General features: G+C 40.9%; 1 protein-coding gene and 1 long non-coding RNA gene across 5 annotated transcripts in view; one reads left to right on the top strand and one right to left on the bottom strand.

The window, feature by feature from the left end:
• The window catches only part of MPP5 (membrane palmitoylated protein 5), a 129748-nt gene that overhangs the window by 45493 nt on the left and 63986 nt on the right, over positions 1-20269 (bottom strand). For all 3 annotated transcript variants that reach the window (XM_030559793.1, XM_030559794.1, XM_030559795.1), the window contains exons 2-3: positions 17127-17639; positions 3033-3241 (exon numbers count right to left, since the gene is read on the bottom strand). In XM_030559793.1, the coding sequence (XP_030415653.1) occupies positions 3033-3241; positions 17127-17493 (576 nt within the window). In that variant the 5' untranslated portion in view covers positions 17494-17639. The remainder of the gene's footprint in view (positions 1-3032; positions 3242-17126; positions 17640-20269) is intronic.
• The window catches only part of LOC115650215, a 76189-nt gene that overhangs the window by 44356 nt on the left and 11564 nt on the right, over positions 1-20269 (top strand). The window lies entirely within an intron of this gene.

Raw genomic sequence — 20269 nt, forward strand, 5'->3', positions numbered from 1 at the left:
TGCAAATTTAAAATAAGAGTGAAGAAGCACTAACAAAATTCTTACAGCAATTTTAGTTCACCCACATTGCCTATACTGTATGTTAAACTACACATTCAACTGCTTAAAGAGTAATCCAAAATATGTACAATGTGGCAGATAAAACAGGAGTGCCAGATCAATTTCTTGACCTTTTTTTTATTTCAAATTTGTGACTAACAATGAATTAATATACGTTTTGTTTTTTTACTTGCCTGTGTGTTCTCTTTTTAAAAAATGCACACATTCACACACAGCTGCTACAATTCAAAGTTGTGCAGCCAGAACTCTATAAATTGCAACCTCCTTTTGTTAGATATAAAAAAACCTGACCTCTGGAACAATGGAGTTGCATATTTATGTTCTTCTCCCACTCCAAAAAGAATCAGAACTGGCTCTGCCCAATTTTTTCTGGTCCTTAAAGGTTTCAAGTTGGACTTAAAACAGGGAAGGAGGGAAGTGGGAGAATGGCACTATGAAGGGTGAGCCTACACAAGTTTTCCTGCATTAAGAGGGCTCTGTGACTCTCCCATTAAGGATGTGGAAGAAGGTTTTGGCTTGCAGAACAGTAAAACAAGAGCTGGAAAGGAGGTTTTCTTCCCAGAAACTGCATTAGGGCTGAGTAAAGAATATCTCCAGACAGTCTGGATTCCTTGAAGGGAAGAACAGGAACCTCAATTTGAGAACGAGTTTCTTTCCTACAGACACACCCACAAGTCCTTGCATATCACCACAAATACTGGCTTCTATGTGGCTTTTTAGTTGGAACTGCAGACATATTTGTCCTGCAATTAATATTTGGAAGAGGTCCCCAAAAATCAGGCACCTTCTCCACTTTCTTCTGAAAAATGGTTTTCCACTCATCTTCTAGCACTGTCTCCCACAGCTCACGAAGCCGAGGCCTATCTGATGGTGCTTATGGATAAGGCACACTTAGCTTTCCCTCAACAAGCCAGGCTCTTACAGAGAAGGGGACAGGGGGTGCGGAGACACCTGGATGCCAAAGCTGTTTGTACACAGTTTTCAGGCAGTGAAGATACGAACATTAGAGGATGGAAATCAAACCAGCATCCATGCTGTAAAGCTAAGTTAAAGGATGGGGAAGAGAAAGAAAATTACAAAGCAGCTCCTAAAAGACTAGCCATATCTTTATGACTAAAATGGTTTAAAGTTTGTGTTCAAATTATTTGTGAACAAAAAATATGAATGTCCTACACTCTCAAAAAACGCAAGTAATTCATCTGTGGCCAAGAGCAAAAGATTCACACCCAAAAGTTGTAGTTAATTGGATCAATAGGAAAAAACAAAACAAAAACAAAAAACAAACCTTATGAAAATCTTCATTTTTCCAGTCTGCTGGGTCTATCTGACCTTTAACAAATCCTGCTAGCAGGGGACTGAACTAGATGACCTTTCACAGTCCCTTCCAGTCCTATAATTCTATATGATTTCTAAAACTAGAAAAAGTGTCAAAAATTAAACTAGACTGCTGTTCAAGTGGAGTTTGTCTCATTTTAAAAATCCCAAAGAAATATCAGGTGCTCATTTGTTCCTAAATGGCATGACTCGGTAGACATGGTGACTGGGGTACATGGCTCTCAAAATTTAAATTACTCTACTGTGATGGAGTTGAAAGTTTGTTGCAATCAATTGCAGTATTCATTTATTGGCTCAATATGCACTTTTCCAGTCTCTTGGTTCTGACCTTTAATAAATCCTGCTAGCAAAAATCCTCTCCCCTCAGTGAGGCCCCCTAATGACAGCCAAAATTATTTCATTAATGCAAGGACTTCTAACAAATGAATGTAATATATATATTCTGTTCTCTCAAAGCACAATAAATTCAGTCTTGCTTATTTTGTACAATATTTCTTTTGTCTACAGATAAATACCCTTTGCCCAGAACAGGAGGTCGCAGAATTGGCAGAGACCTTATCACAGGGACTATTTTGGGATACCTGGGGGGTGTTCTAGGGGTGGGAAGGGATATGACCAGTAAAGTTTTATGTTCTGAGTACTCCCTGGTCATTACAGAATCCGAAGGTGAGGGAGGGGAACAACCTGCTCTAACCAGTGCTGGGGGCTGAACTGGTCCCTGGCAGCCCCAGGATCTAAAGAAGCGAGGAACAAGTATAAATACCACCCCTTTTAAATTCATGTACTTGGCTTTTAGCATAGGGATAACTCAAAACTGTCCTACATTCTTAAACTAAATTAGGAGTCTAAGCAGCTTTCAACCAAGTTTTCAGGAAGCCTCTCTTTCTGACCAAGCCTTGAAATGAAAGCTATTTGGTGACTGATAGCCATAGGAACTCTGCAACCCTATTTCTCCTGTGATACCTGGGATCTATTAGGATAAAATAATCATCCTGATTTTAAGTGACATTTTAAAATCAGTAGTTAAGGTAGACATAGGCAATATCACCAATCCAGACGACTAAGCAACATTGAACTACTGAGTTATATACACAACAGAATCTTTGGGTCCAAGATGCAAACACCTAAGGATTGGAACAGTTAAAGAACTTTAAATATGGTTAAATTTACTTTCTTCAGGAATTTCACTTTGATCCATTTTCAAGGGTATCCTCGAAATACTGTTCAAAACTCAGAAGAATGCCAAATCCACTGTAAGTGAACAATATCTACTGATATGACGCACTGTGAAAAGTGTTCCCATTATTGCTGTAGTACCCTTCCTTTTACCGCGCTTAAATGGTGTAATATTTTGCACGTAAGTACTGTACTTTTTTTTGCTGTTAAATTTCTTACTAGGAAAAACTGAGCTATTATCTCAAAGTTTAAAGGTATTTCATTTCTGGATGTAATGCTTAATACTGGAAAAAATGGATGCAGAAATCAGTGACTATTCATATATTAAGATCCATTTTTATTTCAACTTTGGTTACTAATAACTCAGACAAGCTTGATATACACAGATAAAACTGAATATATTTCCAGTGATACAAATTACAAGTTATAAAATATATCATGGAGATGTATACTATACATACCTCTTGTGCTAGCTCTTGCGCATTGGAGATAAGAGGATACGGAGGGCTGGCTTTGTTCATGTGCACTGTGACAGCATTGTGTATCTTAAATGCATTCTGAAAATCAGTATTTTGGACAAGTTGTAAAATGAGAGAGATATCCTCTTGGCTCTGGGGGTCTACCAAAGTGTGTTGGATATGCTTAAGAGAAGCAAACAGCTCTTCCACTTCTGGGCAGAAGGAAAAAAAAAATAGATGTGAGAATTAGGTTAAACTTATTATGTTATGCACATTCTAAACTTCCAAGATTTGTACAAAAGACAGTAGTTCAGCTTTGACTGAATGAGCAATGATGCATGCACAACTGTTCATTATTTAGTCCACTAATAATAAACCTCTCACTGAAGAGCAGATCATAACTAAAGAAAAGGAAAAATGAATGTAATTAGGAGCAATAAAAAAGCCGATTAAAATCTTTGCAAATAAGTTCCAGATCACAGCAGCAATTCATTCCTCACATTCTTTAGCTTCTCCAAAATAATGGGTTGCTATAAAAGGGTGTGATAATCAAAACTCATTAATAACAGATTGTGAAAAAGGGAATATTTTACAATATGAAAAAGTTAACAGTTTTGCTAAACTAATTGATGCTTTATTGTATATTCATAAATAGAGAACCCTATTTCAAATACAATCTTCTTCAAACATTCACAATATTTGCATTAAAAGCTTTATTTTTGTATTAGGTATATATGTGCCATTTCCTCTTTACAGAGTTCATTTCTGACAAGAGCTAAATTAAAAATTATATTGAGCAATTCTGAACGTAAAGGTTGGAGGACAGAGGGAAGAAGAAAAAGCACAAAAAAATCCTCTTACCATACCGAATTCTGTACGTTTTTAGTGTGTCAGAGTAGGAAAATTCAGACTACAAATCACTTTACCTAGTAGGTTGTGAATTCTACTTGGAACATACATTTTTAATAGAGTTTAATAACTTTTAGTATTGCATTTTTATACTTTACTAAATTTGCTTTTTGGGGAGAATTTAAAAGGCCTTAGATTTCTTAGCAGAAAGCAGAATTTTAGGACTGTTGCAAGAGTGTGATGTTTCAATATACAGTATTTAAAACTAATTTTAATGTTTTCATTTTGAGTGACTATAAAAAGTTAATTAGCTGTGTTACAAACGAAAATGGAACCAATTCTGTAGAGCAACTTTCTCTAGCAGGCAGTTGAGGACTGAAGTTGGAAGAAGGATAAATAAGAAGGTGACAATGCAGTATTCCATATTGAACATCTAAGAGTAATCTGAATAGCATCTGAACCACTTGAAGGGAGATTCAGGGCTTGGCTACACTGGAGAGTTGCAGCACTCACTGGTGGTGGGTTTACAGCACTACAACTTAGTAACTGTCCACACCTGCAAGGCACATCCAGCCCTGCAATTCCCTGGCTGCAGTGCTGGCTGTACACCTGGTCTGCTTGGGGTGTAATGACTGCAGCACTGGTGAGGTAGCACTGCTCATCAAGTGTGGCCACCAAAAGCGCTGTTATTGGCCTGCAGGGTATTAGGAGGTATCCCAGAATGCCTGCTCATAACAAACCAGAAGAATGGCTGAACTTTGAGCTCCCCCGAGCGGCTTACCTAAAAAACAAACACAGCTCCTGTTTGCTGGAGCAAGTGGAGGCAGGCAGGGGAATTGGTTTGGAAAGTTCACAGCTGTTTGCTTGAAGAGAGAAGTCACATGGCAGAGGGGGAGGAGGAAGTCCGTGTTGAGCAGCTGCTTATGTGGTCTGAAGGCTATTTAGGAGTGCATAATTTGCATTTAGTGAATAAGAGAGGGTTGGGGAAGGGCTCAAAACTTTTAAATTGATTGCATGTTGGTGATGTGTATGTTCCAGTCCTTAGAACTTGCAAGGCAGGGAGCTGACAGATCCAAAAATCCACTCTCTCTCTCCCCCCCACGTTCCCCCTCACCCCTCTCTTTTGAAAAGCACGTTGCAGATACTTGAATGCTGGGATAGCTGCCCACAATGCACCACTCCCAACAGAGCTGCAAATGCGGCCACACTGCAGTGCTGGTAGCTGTCAGTGTGGCCATACTGCAGTGCTTTCCCTACACAGTTGTACGAAGACAGCTGTAACTCCCAGCGCTGTACAATTGTAAGTGTAGCCATACTCTCAGACTATAAAAGCCTCTGTGGGAGAAGCCTTCCTTCTTTTGAGATTGAAGATCAGGGAATTTTTGACATTTCCCATTGGTCATTTCCTGCCTCATGCATTTCTTCATCCTCTGGGGTGTTCTAACTTTACAACTCTTGGTGCTCCTGATAAGTCTTTGAAGGGCAGATCCCAGTCTGGTAAGTAGGGTCTTGGGCATCAATGTGTGCATGCATATTTATATTTTTGCTCATAAGATGTGCCTATTGCTCAATCATCTTTCTAAAGTAGTAGTTTCTGCTCTCTCTAAAGGCTTTAAAAGCCCCTTTCATCATAAATTCTGATGAGGATTCTGGGTTGAAGTCCCTCTTGTAGGCTATAGAAAGCATCTGGCACTGGGTGCTGCTTAGAGTGTTTATCCATCACAGAACCAGAGAAAGATAACAAGACATTTCTGGGGTGGAAGGGATGAGTTATTCTAGCATTAGAGGAAGACAGAACAGGGAAATGCCTTGCATAAGGGTTGGAATTAAATTTGTGGCTTTTCTAACAACGCTCCTCTGAAGCCTTGTAGAGCTGCAGTGATTGTCTATTTTGTTTAGTCAGATCACTGAGGAAGGAGTTGAGTGAAACTGAGTATGGAGCAGAGGTAGTAGACCTGGATGAAGGTGTTTTGGGGGAGATGTAGGCAACTGCCCTCCATGTGAAACCGAGGCATGCTGTTGTATCTTTGGACCTTGAGGAAGTGTCTAGGATTAGGCAAAGGCAGATCCCTGGAGGAAGGGGCATTTTTTTGCAAAGCACAGATCAAAGACTCCAATTGTAATGTCACCATTTTATCCCTTTTCATGACCCTAGTGTCCCCTTTACCATCAGGGAAATTGGGGAAGGGGCATGCTGCAGCAGCTGCACTGGAGTCCAGCACCAGCTGTCCAGTCTCATCCCCATGAGAGAGACCATGGAGTACAGGTGGGTTATAGTATTACTGGATATTTCATACACAAGGCCAAATGCATATTGGAATAAGGTATCCTAAGGTAATCAGTGTCTCAGCAGAAAACTATAGATGCAGCTGTAAAAAACCATACTCCTGATCCCCATTCCCAGAGTGGTACCTAAAGTTTGTTCTTTACTTTTTCATCCAGATCAGCTGGCAAGAGTATTCACCAACAGAGCACTGTCAAATGGCAAACCCCTTGTAAAGTGAGGGATGTAGATCACCAAAATGGTGACTGGTTCTGAAGAACTAAAAAATTTGGACTCTCATAGAAAAGTGAAAAAAAATTCAGGGGCAATAACATGCAATTTTTTAGAAATATCTGTCCTATCATCCTTGTTACACACCTAATTACATTCAGCAATCTGACTCACATTCTGCCAGTGGGACACTAACCAGACAAATACAGTAAATGTAACCTAAACACTGTATCTCTCTTTCAAGTTTACTTCTGTCCATTACTCTCCATTCACTCTCCTTGTCTATTACGTACTTTTCCTCCCACTTCTATTTATTCTCTCTAAATGTTCCCTTTCTCTTTACAAACCCAAAAATTCTCCCCCTATACAGGCCACAGCTGTACCCACATCTGCCCACTTCCTGACTACTTCTACATTCCCCCACCCACTCCAGAAACAGTTGACTGTTTCCATCTCCCCTTTTTCTTCCTAGCCCCCTACAAAAAGTCTTGCACCCCATGTGTCCATCACACTCTCGTCCTTCAGCAGTTATTTTGCACTGATCATGCACATATGTTAAAGGCCAGAGTTGTCTGTGAGAACAGCAAGGAAATGGTGGGAAGAGACTTCATGGGCAGATAAAGGAGGAATGGGAGTGGAATTAGGTATTCCCACAGGGCAGGCACTTTTAAAAGATAGATGCCTATACACACCAAATTACCCAATTAATAAGTATTTCAGTCATATATATAAAAATCTAGAATGATCTTACTGGAAACTAGGATTCAGAAATATGAGTCTGGGAAAATATTAGGTTAAGGGATACATCTGTGTACATTATACCTAATAAGCTCCAGTTCATTCCCCACTACTCGCCAATGAAAAAATCAGTCTATTATATCCACTCCCACCTTTGAACATTTTTCAATTATAAATATTTTCCGTAAGACAAAAAAAGTTACTACTACTTAAAGAAAGGTAAACCATCTCCTACTCACAGAGAAAGTGAGGCTTCTTTTTGAAACTGCAGGTCCATTATATATCAATCAAAGACTATTTCTCCACCCAAATACTCCTTGTTTTATTCCCCATTTATGAGAAAAGTTGCAGCCTTTCCTGCTGGTTCAAGAAATGGCAGGGAAAATGTCTGAACACTATGTAACGTGTGTATTAATAAAAAGCCTGGCAGGAGAAAAGAAATACGCAATTGCAGGGGAGGATTCCTGTTGCAGTTTGACATGTTAGCAGATTAGAAAAGGAGGGAAAGGAAATAATAGCTGTCATTTGTTATTTTAAATATAGGTTACATACTGCATATACCTCAAATATACAATCTGGATAGGAGCCTAACTGAGACATGTATTTCTAATCTATGCAAATTGTTTATGTCAATAGATTAATTTATTTCATATTTTTTTGGGATCTCAAGTTCTCATTATTCCTCTGCAGTACCTAGACATCTGAGTTAAGAAACAGCTATGGTGCTTTCTAATCAGAATATGTTAAAATCCAAAAATATTCTCTTGCTTAAATCTCTGTATGTCACCTGGCACTAAAAAGGCATTAGAGTATAAAACTAATTCTTTTCAACAATGAAAAATGAGGACTGTTTATATTAATTGGGCCAGCATTGCTATTTGTGCCCAGCACTTGTTCAGAGTTTCATTAGGGTTTTAAAAAAGCCTATAAAATACTGATCCACTGTTCTTGTAGATTTTTAGTCACTGAATAACAACAGTTTAATATTTTCTTGTATATTAACTCTGACTAAAATCAGTCATAATAATCACTTAAGGATTTTGGTAATACTTCTATAAGAATTACATGACAGTGACCCACTCCTGGACAATGAGAGTTGAGTCAGGAAGAGGCCAAGCAGCTAATGTAGCATTTTTGGCAGATTACCAGACATGAAGTAATACTGTAGTTCAGTGTTTCTCAAACTGAGGCCCGCAGACCCTGATCAACTCCTTCCCCTCTCTCCAGTGCCTTCTGCATGCCGGGGAACAGCTGTTCAGAGGCATGGAGGTGGCGATGGGAGGGAGGAGGAAGAGTGGGGACAGGATGCGCATGGGGGATGGAAAACGCAGGGAAAAGGAGGTTGCAGTGGTGGAGCGGCAGTAGAGACTTGGGGATCCGCAAAAAAATTTAAATAAAGACATGGGTCCTCAGGTTGCTAAAGTTTAAAACTACAGCAGCAGTTCTCAAACACATCTAATTCTTTTTTGTTGCTGTTGTTTTAAAATCATTGACTATGAACCTCATGGCAACTGAAACTGTTTATTATTAAAATTAGCATGATGGCCTCTGAAAGGCAGGCATTCAGTATGTTTTCAACAAAAGAGCTGAACAGCTCATAATGGACTCCCGTACTCCCCCACTGTATCTGATTTTTTTTAAATGTATTCTTAAACTAGCTTTTTTCCCCACCCACTAAGCTTCAGAATGAGACAGTCTTATTTTGAAGTTCAGCAAAAGTGTCAGTTCTTAGATGAATCCAGAATGTGGGGAAAAAAAAGACATGTATACACGTTAACAAAGCCCTAAGAAAGGACAGTATAATTGTTGAAGAGGCTTTTTGTTGGTTACTTTCTTGTCTTCTCCATTATATTACAACTTTGAGATTCTAGCTGTCTTAGTGGTTGAATATGATTCCTCATGGACTATTACAGAATTGAAGGTTACACCATTTAATCTGAAACTCAGTTTTCCTTAGATTTGCAGTAGCACCTCAGATTTGACCCGTGAACTCAAGGTCATCCTAAACTGAGTATTAATCATACGCAACTACTAACATCTTGTCATTCCTTAAAATCAGGCTGAAATAGTTGCCTATGCAACCTAGGCTCGGCCCCTTTCTATGTGTACATTCTGACAATCTTTAATAATATGATCAGACTTTTTTCCACAAGACTCCATCTCTTTCAAGTGCACAAGACTGTGCTCAATTAATGAGCAACTAATCAATACTTTGTTTTATCCTCTTTAATGTCTGGTCCTAGGCCTTATTTACTGAACACAATTCAAACCCTGCTTTTCTAGAGCACTTATCACTATGGTATCCTAGTGCTCTAGTGCAATATTCCTCAACCTTTTTGATACCAGGGACTGGCTTGCTGTCTTCGCTGGTCCGTGGACTGGTCATTGAGAAACACTGCTCTAGTGGACAAGTGCTAGAATGAGACGAGACACACTTGCCCAGAGGATTTCACAAACATTTGATGACAGCAGAAGAATTGTGAGACTTAGGAAGCTTGGGCTCCATTACAGTCACTGGAAGCAAGTGTGCTCTTGTGGGCACAAACTCTTCTGCCTGTTTCCTCCAACTCTGACCCCTCTCCCCCATTTCATAACTGGTCAGTCCTCTCACTTTTCTGTCCCAGATCCGTGTCCCAGTCCTAATCGCCACTCCTCCGCAGGGTGATCGTAGTCCCAGTACCCCTAGCCCAGCCAGTTTATTCCCCTTTCAGACTAGCTGTTAAAGTCCAAATTCCCCTGGCTCACAGTCTCTTCCCCTCCCTCCCACTCCAACTTCTTGTCCCCCACTCTCCTTGCCCCCAAATTTCTCTTCCTTGAAACTGATCTGATCCCCCCCACCCGGTTCTCAGTCCCTCTACCCTCACTGGGCTCCTCATTAACAATCTGTCATTCACACATTCCTGTCCCAGTCTCTTTACCCACTGAATACCAATTCTATCCCAGCTCTTCATCTAAGCTCAGTATGACCCTTCCCATTTCTCTCACCAGCTCCCAGCCTATTGCTCAATCTCTCTGAGCTTCCCCTTCCCCGCAAGCTCCCAGTCCTAGTCTCCCAGCCGAATGAGTTGCAGCCTGCCCTCAACCATGACCCAGCTCTCAATCTCCTTCCTAGCCAGTCCCAGTCTCTCCCTTGCAACTCAGTCACTGTATCACTTCTTCCTCTCCCCTCCCCACCCAATTCCAGTTGCAGTCTACTTCTTTCCTTTCATGCTGATCCTGCTCTTGTCCACTCTACATTCTAATTAGAGGTCTTCCTCCTCCAGGATACAGCTGTGCTAGCTTGGGGGGGCAGGGGAGGGTAGGAAGAAGAGAAAGAGAAGGAATTCATTCAGAGCACAATAGACAGGCTCTCTGCTCCCAGTTCCAATGCTTGGCCTCACTGAGGGCCGGAGAAAGTCCTTCTGAGCCTCTACAGCCCTGAGCTGGAACATGCTTAGCCACTCTTTAGGGATGGCATATGCAGAGTCTGGTCACACACAGGAACTGGGAGGGAATGTAACAGGCTCAGCAATGATGGAATCAGAGATTTTAGCTGTTAAGCTTGAGCAAGTCTCTACTGAGCATGCATGAATTGTGATTTTTCTTATAACTTAACCAAATGTGGGCAGATTTTCCCAGGAACAGCTAAAAAACCCAGACATAACAGCCACCCCGCCTGACAAATTTCAAATCCCTGCTCCAATGCAGAGAAATCTTCGAGGATTTCAAAGAAAAGGTTGCCAAACATATTTTTAACATGGACAAAACCTATTTTTCCCCAGCTGTTCTCAGAAATGGCTGAAATTTAAAAATCTGCCTGAAGCAGGCAGCCAACATGAAAAATTTCAGCCCAAATGGTTTAAGTTTTCCAAAGTTAGATGCAACAGAAAACAGGGTCTTAATATGGAGAGTGTCTGGCAACATTAATAATAGCCAGTACTACCAGCCTTATCTATAATAAATATTAAATGAACTTCCCGCAGATCATGGAAGTGCCCAGCAAACAAGTTTTGTAGCTCATCTCTAAACGTTGTTGACTCTCAAAATTCTCAGTGAAATACTGTGTGGGACTGTCACTTTCCTAACCAGTATAGGCTTCTTCCTATTATATATGGTTACTGACTGGCAGATATTCAAATTTCCATTGTACTGCAATCAAGAAATGCTTCCAAATCCATAGCACATTACATAAGGGATACCTTCCAATGGATGAGCACTTCTGACAAAAACATCCAACTAGCTTAAAGCTAATCTCCCTTTCTCCAAGCAGAAACTGCAAATTGCTACACTAGACTAAAATCTATCAAGTGCACTACAATTAAATCCTGCTTGCATCTCAAAGAAATAGCAATTTCTGCTCTTGATATCCAACTATTTACTGTACAGTGTCTCCCTATTCTGTGCTCTGGAAATTCTAATATCAAAAAGGAGACCCCACTAAGAAACTAGAATGGATTCAAATGACAAAAAGCAAAAGAAATGGGGAGGCTGTAGTAATTTAAAATGTGGTTTGCTTAAACTTACATAGCCCGATCTCAGCTTTACGTTAATTTGAAGATACAAAAAAAAAAAAAAAGTACCTCCACACTGAGGACCCAACTCAGTTTTTTTTCCAAATCATATGGAGAAACTCATATGTTCCTATGTGTGAAGATGAAAGATCATCAAAACCTCTTAATCAGCTCACCATTTTGCCACCCACATCTACAATTCACAGCAGGAGTGTTGCAAATGGCACAACAAACAAAAGCTAAGCTTAAATTTGAATAGGTGAAGTGAAAATCTTATAAAATTTCATTCTGTGAAACAGATTTTTTATCTTGCTGGAAAGAGAAAACAAAGAAGTTACCTAGCAGTAGATATGATGCAGAATGAACAATTGATTTTCTGACTCCTTACACTGTTCAATAGCAACCTCTACATCTAATTAAGAATAAATGTGTTCTGAAAGGAATCTCTTTACTAGAAGAATGATGGCTACAATGCAGGGTTTAAAGATGTGAATGAGTTAGGCTGGTATCCTATGGATCCCCCATTTTAGAGTTATAAGAAATTATAAAATTGCCAGTGATGGACATACCCTGAATATCCAGCCAGACTACTTTGAGGACCTAGCCAGAGACTGATCCAGGTAGCACTTGATGTGCAACATGGCAACATCCCTTTGGGCTTTGCCACAGTGACAACCTGGGTTGGTGGGGAAATAGCTCAGTTGTAGATGTTCAGGATTATTTTCTTTTCTCTGCTCATAAATATGAGCAAAGAGGGAAAGGGTGGTCCAAAGAAATGTAAGAGAATCTGTGAACCTGATTTAAAGAGACATGATTAGGATGGTCCCAGAAGTGTTTTTTCTTTAAACACAAGGTTAATCTTTACCTGAACTAGATTGCCACAAACTCCTAATGACTCTTTCTGGCTGGGAAAACACATAACTAATAGAAGTAGCAGACAAACCCTTTAACGCAAACAAAAAGTTTCTGCCCAACAGAAGGAAGGCAGGAAATAGTTATATAAAAGTTTAACAGTTAAGTTCTGGAATGAAATTTATTTTTAGTTATCACTGGTTAACTAACTATGTTTGCATTGTTCCAGTTTAAAAGCTAAAAACATATTTCAGCAGTTTCCCCCCCCCCCCCATCCACTAACTTAAAAAGACAACTTTCATTAGGAAGTTACACAGGCAAGAGCTAAAAAAATTACTTTTGAAGAGCCTACAAAAGCTCAGCACATCAGCATTTGAACCAGAGGTATCTGGCTGCACATAAGTGACCACATGTCGTGGGCTAGAAAGGGTTCAGTAAGAATGCGGGAAGCTTGGGGAGAAGAGAGAAAAACAAATAGACATCAGTTTTTGCTAACCTGATTGGGAGACAGGGGGAGCGCCTCTAACCAAGATATGGTCACTTTAATCAAAGTTAACTTTTCGGGGGTGTAGTGTTTTCTCTGAATACAATTAAGAGTTAAGGAGCTGCTGTGGTAAAGAATCAATTTGACTACTAATTTTGCATTGTCAATGTGCAGATACTATTTTCCTCTCCACATACATCTTATTTTATGCTCACCGTGGCTCTCTTTTTGAAAATGAAAGATTCTGAATAATCTGCAAGAAATTATTGATAACTCAAATAACTCAAAATGAACATTAGCTGCAAAGTTATATTAATTCAGCATACTATTTACATGTGATTTACTGTCCAGCTGTAACAGTGACTCTCAAACTACAGGATTATAGTAATCTGTATTCTTAATTTACAACAGGATTATGCTTGAAATGTTAAAATAAAATGATTTACTGTCATGAAATATGACCCTGCCTGCATTAATAACATACTTTGATGAGTCTAAAATGGGACTTGTGTGTTTGACTTCTAAGGCCTTGTCTACATCAGAAAGTTGCAGCGCTGGTGAGGGAGTTACAGCGCTGCAACTTAGGAGGTGTACACATCTGCAGGGCACCACCAGCGCTGCAACTCCCTGTTTGCAGCGCTGGCCGTACTCCCGTTTTGTCTCGGGTGTAGAGGATCCAGCGCTGGTGATCCAGCGCTGGTAATCAAGTATAGACACTTACCAGCGCTTTTCTTGACCTCCGTGGAATAAGCAGGTATCCCAGCATACCTGAGGAAGCCTCTGGTAATCAAGCTGGTCTCCTTTCCCGGTTTGCTCTCTCGTTCCCCGAACCGCCGAGCAAGCAGGTCTCCTTCCCTGCGGTTTGCAGGGTGGTTCGGGGAACGCAAGAGCAAACCGCAGCGAAGCTGGTCTCCTTTCCCGGTTTGCTCTCTCCTTCCCCGAGCAAGCAGGTCTCCTTCCCTGCGGTTTGCAGGGTGGTTCGGGGAACGCGAGAGCAAACCGCGGCGAAGCTGGTCTCCTTTCCCGGTTTGCTCTCGCGTTCCCCGAACCCCCGAGCAAGCAGGTCTCCTTCCCTGCGGTTTGCAGGGTGGTTCGGGGAACGCGAGAGCAAACCGCAGCGAAGCTGGTCTCCTTTCCCGGTTTGCTCTCTCGTTCCCCGAGCAAGCAGGTCTCCTTCCCTGCGGTTTGCAGGGTGGTTCGGGGAACGCGAGAGCAAACCGTGGCGAAGCTGGTCTCCTTTCCCGGTTTGCTCTCGCGTTCCCCGAACCCCCCTTGAAGCCGCCCAACAGCGCTGCAGTGTGGCCACATCTAACACCACTTGCAGCGCTGGTTGCTGTAAGTGTGGCCACTCTGCAGCGCTGGCCCTATACAGCTGTACTAATACAGCTGTAACAACCAGCGCTGCAAAATTTTAGATGTAGACATGGCCTAAGACTATGCTAGACTAACAAAAGGAGCTGAAGGAAACCCATACTCTTTTATAATTTTCATCACCACCACCCACAGGGGAGACAGTTATAAATCCAGTGATTACTGAGTCTGAATGAGTCCAACTGTCCAAACAATGGGGCAGTTATCAAAGATGTATTCTCCTGGATAGGCACTGTAGCTGCCCTGGTTGACTGGGAAAAAACCTGTCTCAGGCACCAGGAAACACATTGGACCCTGAAAACAAATGCTACTGAGCAATACGGTATTTGGGCTCAGATACCTACATCAAAAGTGAGATTTTCCTTAAAACGTGTGTGTGTGTGTGTGTCTGTGTGTGTGTGTGTGTCAAAGGAGAACACAGAAAGAAAAAGGGAAGTTCAAGAACAGCAGGGCATGCTGTTAGCTGTGACTTCTTGGCCTTCAAGGAGAATGTGAGTTGGGTCACTTCTGTTACTGTAATTTAAGAGGGAAACATAATTTTTCTTGTAATGAAGCATAAACATCTGATAAAACTAAATATGCACATAAACTGTTTGTTGCTGTAAAACATTTGTTCTCTTATGCTTTGATCCAACTGCTAAATAAACTTTTAAGAAGGCTGTTGGGTCAGTATCACTGGTCACAGATTCCCTAAAGCGAACAAACAGAGCCGAAAACCCATTCAGGCCTGCAGGGAGACAAGCAATCATGGGGTAATATACCTGGTTCCCAACAGAAGAGAGAACGGATCACAAGATTCCACTCTGAGAAAGAGGAGCAGAACCTGTAGCTGGAACACTACCCAGACATTAAAAATTGGTTAGGAATGTGTATCTTATTAATGGTCATGAATGGATACTCCAGCAATCAATTGTTTACTACAACTCCATTAGGAGCTATAAACTTAAATACAGTAACTCCTCACTTAAAGTCGTCCCAGTTAACAATATTTCATTGTTACATTGCTGATTAATTAGGGAACATGCTCATTTAAAGTTATGCAATGCTCCCTTCTAAGGTTGTTTGGCAGCAGCCTGCTTTGTCCACTGCTTGCAGGAAAAGCAGCCTGTTGCAGCTAGCTGGTGTAATTCCAGTCCTGGAAACACAAGTACTTTCCTCTTCACCCAGAGGGAATGCAAAGTCAGGCAAACAAATCCAACACACACAGACCTCCCTCTGACTTCTTCCTCCCACCAATTCCCTGGTGAGTACAGACTCAATTTCCCTGAAGTTTCCCAGTAAAGAAAACTCCAACAGATCTTAAAAAGAAAGCTTTATATAAAAAGAAAGAAAAAATACATACAAATGGTCTCTCTGTATTAAGGTGACAAATACAGGGTCGACTGCTTAAAAAATATATGAATAAACAGCCTTATTCAAAAAGAATACAATTCAAAGCACTCCAGCAACTATAAACATGTAAATACAAAAGAAACAACTCTTTGGTACTCACAACTTGGAAACAGAAGATTAGAAAGCAGAAAATAGAAATCACTCCTCATAGCTGAGAGCATCAGGCAGACAGACAAAGACTAAGACACAAACTTCCCTCCACCCAGAGTTGAAAAAAAATCCTGTTTCCTGATTGGTCCTCTGGTCAGGTGCTTCAGGTGAAAGAGACATTAACCCTTAGCTATCTGTTTATGACACAGCCTGTTGTAGCTAGCTGGTGGGAGCTTGGAACCAGGGTGGACTGGTAGCCTCTCTATCAGCTCCCCGCTCCCTTAAATTCCCTGTGCAGCAGCTGCCCAGCAGGCTATCAGTTGCTGGCAGTTCAGCTGTCCCTCCCCACACTGCCATGTGTTGCTCCTGCCCTCTATCTTGGAGCTGCTCCTTGAGACTCCTGCTTGGGGGGGGGGAGGGGAAGAGGAGGAAGGGCAGGGCTAATGTCAGGGTGTCCCTCTCCCCCCTGCTCCTGCACCCCGCTTACCCCATCTTCCACAGAGCAGGGGGGACACATGACAGGGCTCAGGACAGAGGGAGCTTGCTGGCAGCAGCTGCGGTCACAGCAAGCTGATCTAATTAACAAGGCAGTGTACTTAAGAGTAGGTCAATGTACTTAAAGGGGAAATGTGCACCTCTCTCTCTCAAACACACACACACGGTGTGTCCCTGTCTGTGATGCTGTCTCCCCTCCCTCCGTTCCTGCTGCCTTGTAGAGTGAGAGTTAACCCCTGAGGGCTCAGCCAATTGCTAGTTCATCATTTAACAGTAAGGGAAATATCCTACCCTCTGACTCCTCCACCTTGACCAAGCTTCACAATCATCATCACTATGTACCGGTATTAAATTGTTTGTTTAAAACAAACAGTCTGTCTGGTGAAATCAATTTCCCTGGAAATTCCCTAATCCCCTCATTTACATTAATTCTTATGGGGAAATTGGATTAGCTTAAAGTCACATTTTTCAGGAACATAACTATAACATTAAGTGAGGAGTTACTGTATACATTTGAAGGTAGTCAGATACGGACAAACTCAAAATATTTTCCAGCAGATCCTAAATGATGAAGACAAAAAAAAAAGTAAAATGAAAATGTGTAATTTATACTACCGATCAAATTTCCATCACTAACAGAATTTTGTTGGATCTGTACTATCTTCAACTTTAACCGGAAACTGCAGGCTGGAATTTAAGTGTTTCTTTCCCCCAACAGAGGTTGAAAGTTGTGTCTCATTGCTTCAGCTCTCTCATAAGTCTAACCAACTAATGTTTTCTGGCCTAAAACAGTATTTGCATATAAACAAGTATTTTTCCTTGAGTTTGTACTTTTCACCTACCTAGTATTTTTACAGCATAATGAGGACTCTCCAGAATGACTCCTTCTTCTGTGTCAAATATAGGATTATCTATTCCAGTTTTGGGAGGAATCTGCGCTAGTTTCTTAAGCCTCATTGAAGCAGTAAGGTCTAGTTCTTGTTTCTTTCCTTCTTCTTCTCGCCTGCGCCTCATGTCCTCCTGTTGCTGGCGAATCCGCTCAAGTTGAGCGCTTCGTCGTACTGGCATCATCCTGGACCCCAAATCCCCAGGGCAATCAACAGCCATCTCTCTGTGCTTCTGAGGTTCCTCAGGAGATGCAAGCGCCACAGTTTTTGTTTCATTGTCAGAATCTTCTGTAACATGTCCATTCATATGAGAAGTTGTCATGGTTATTTATAGTAATCTGTACCACTTCTCACATACAAATTCTGTTACAAAGCCAGTTTTCTTCATGCTCCCACGTAAAACCCATTATAATTTCAAAGGATACTGCATCAGAAGACCAAGGTTGAAGAAATAGCCAGCAAAGAAATCTAGTGAAAAAATTGAAAAAAAAAAATGAATAATTGAGTTACTAAACAAGAAAAACAGTAAGAGTTTTATAACTTCCTGACCCTGACATTTTTCTCTACGGTTATATAGCACACTTTTCCCCAACTCAAGCATTATTCAATGTAGCAGCCACACAATTAACAGTTCACTAGTATTCACACACCACTGTTTATAAAAATTAGAAGTCTGTTCTGTTAAAAAATTAAAGTTCATAATATTTCCAGATAAAGTGGTAGAGATTTTGCACTTAATGTACAAGATTGCAAACTGGCAGTTTTCTGAAACTTGCCATTCACAGTTCTTACATTTTTCCTTTCATTCTGAAGTACTGCAAGACATTTCTCAAGCTATTCCACCAATCCTACAAATACTTACATATGAATGTGGTCACAGAGTTTAATGAAGCTATGCACATGTGTAAAGATATTCAGGTGTGTACGTGTTCCCAGGACTGGGGCGTTTCCATACAAGCCATCTACCATTAAAGGCCAGGTAGAAGACAGCAGCTGTTTGAAAGGGAACAGTATAAACTACACAACAGTTTTGAACACATAGTAAAGGATACTGTATCCAGCTGAAACGGAAAGGGGAATTAAGTCGACAGAATGAAAGTCACTAGGACTGGCGTTTGACCATTACTGATAACCCTGTTTTCATGAAAAGTGTTCTGAGGGACGTAAATCACCAGTTGTCAGGACCCATTTTCACACTTCATGTAAAATTTTATATCTATCCTATCCTATCTATCCTATATTTTATATCTATCTTATACCACACGCATCACAGTGACATCTGAATGCCTCCCAATAGTGTATTAAGTGATACTACTGACATCTGTCATGTGCGGATTGTTCTCTCTCTCTCTCTCTCATATATATTTCCCTACAGGGAGAATTGTCTGTTCAGTGTAGTGATTTGGTATGACTTTTGTTGTCTCTTACATTTCATTTTGTTTTTCCTTTATGTCATGTCTATTTGAGATGGCAAGTCGAAGTGTGCGTATCAGTTAGAACAAAAATTGTTAGAGATGGGTGAACAAATCAATATTTTGGTTCTCTGGCAATTCCGGAAAAAGTTCCTGAACCAAAAGCAAAAATTTTTGGTGAATCAAAAATCAGAAATATTTGGGTCAGGTTGAAACAAAGTTTCATTTTGACCTAACTCAATTTTTCATTTTGAAAAGCAAAGGAAAACTGGATTCACAAAACAGCTGGAAGAGGAAAAAGGTGTGTAATGCTCTCCTTATAACTTTTAATTGGCTGGCTAGGGCACTCAGAGGGGATGTGGGAAACCCAGATTCAATTCCCCCTTCTGGCTGATGTGCAAAATGGATCTGAACTTGGGTTTCCCACACTGAAGAAGAGTGCCCTAGCTCCTGGGCTGCCATGGGATATTCTGTTATGGGGCTTTCTCCATTTCACCTGTTGAAGTCATTCCACTTCATTCCACTAAATAGTCATTAAGGCAGAGACTTGAATTTGGGTCTCCATATACTTGTTGAGTGCCCTAACCACCAGGCTGCAGAGTCATTTTTACTCTTTCCTGGATCCAGTGATGAACAGTGAACTCACCAAGGATGTAGGAGACCCAAGATCAAAACCTGCTCCAGTGATTACTTATTCATACAAAGCGTAATTGCTTCACCAGGCAAAATGGAGAAAACTCCCTTACAGAATATCCCATCACAGCCTAGGAGACAGGGTACTCTCCTGCAATATGGGAGACTCATGCTCAAATTCATTCTCCACGAAGAGGGGAATTGAATCTGGGTCTCCCACACTCCAGGTGAGTGCCCTAACCACTGGGTAAAAGCTATAAGGAGGACACCTCTTCCAGCCATTTTGTGAATCTAGTCCTCCTTTGCTTTTGTTAAAATTCCTGAAATCTCAAGGAAAAAGTTTTGAGTTATGTCAAACTGAAATGTTTGGTTTAGACATTTCCAAAACATTTAAATTTTTTTTTGGTTTGGTTGAAACTATTTGACCAACTTGACATAAATTTGCAAACAGTTTCAGGTTGACTGAAACTGCATTTTTCGGATACTTCTAGCTGTGATAGACCTGAGTTTTAAATATTAGCTTGTTCCACAGTCCCAGACTAATTCCCAAGAAAACTGTCTCCTGTGCAGACATGCTTTATCTCATGGTAGAAAGTTCCAATCCCTGAGGATTGGAATTGTCAGCAAGGGTCCTACTGCTGGAGCTTTAGGTCTTTTTTAGACATCCTGGCCTAAACACCTAGAAGATAAAGACTGACAATTCGAATTTCATTGTGCTGCTGGATCAGTTACATGATTATTACATCATATATATTGGTTGATTGCAAAGTAAAATGACGTTGACTATGATTGGCTGAGTACTACTAATGAGAAGTGAGATGGAGACAATTCTTCCTCTGAAGCTCAGGCTACTTTCTCTGAAGTGCACAGAAGCAGTCAACAATCTTCCATTTCCCCTCATTTATACTTTATGAGCAGTCACTATGGTGCAAGTCCTGGTTCTATTGAGCTCCACAGTCCAGCCTCTCAGTGATCTAACAGTGAAATAAAGCTCTAAAGGGGAACTTCACAGGAAAGGCGGCTGAGTAGGGGCAGCACACTGACAAGTGGCTA

The sequence above is a fragment of the Gopherus evgoodei genome, chromosome 4 (assembly GCF_007399415.2).
Source record: "Gopherus evgoodei ecotype Sinaloan lineage chromosome 4, rGopEvg1_v1.p, whole genome shotgun sequence".
In the NCBI taxonomy this organism is placed as follows: Eukaryota; Metazoa; Chordata; order Testudines; family Testudinidae; genus Gopherus; species Gopherus evgoodei.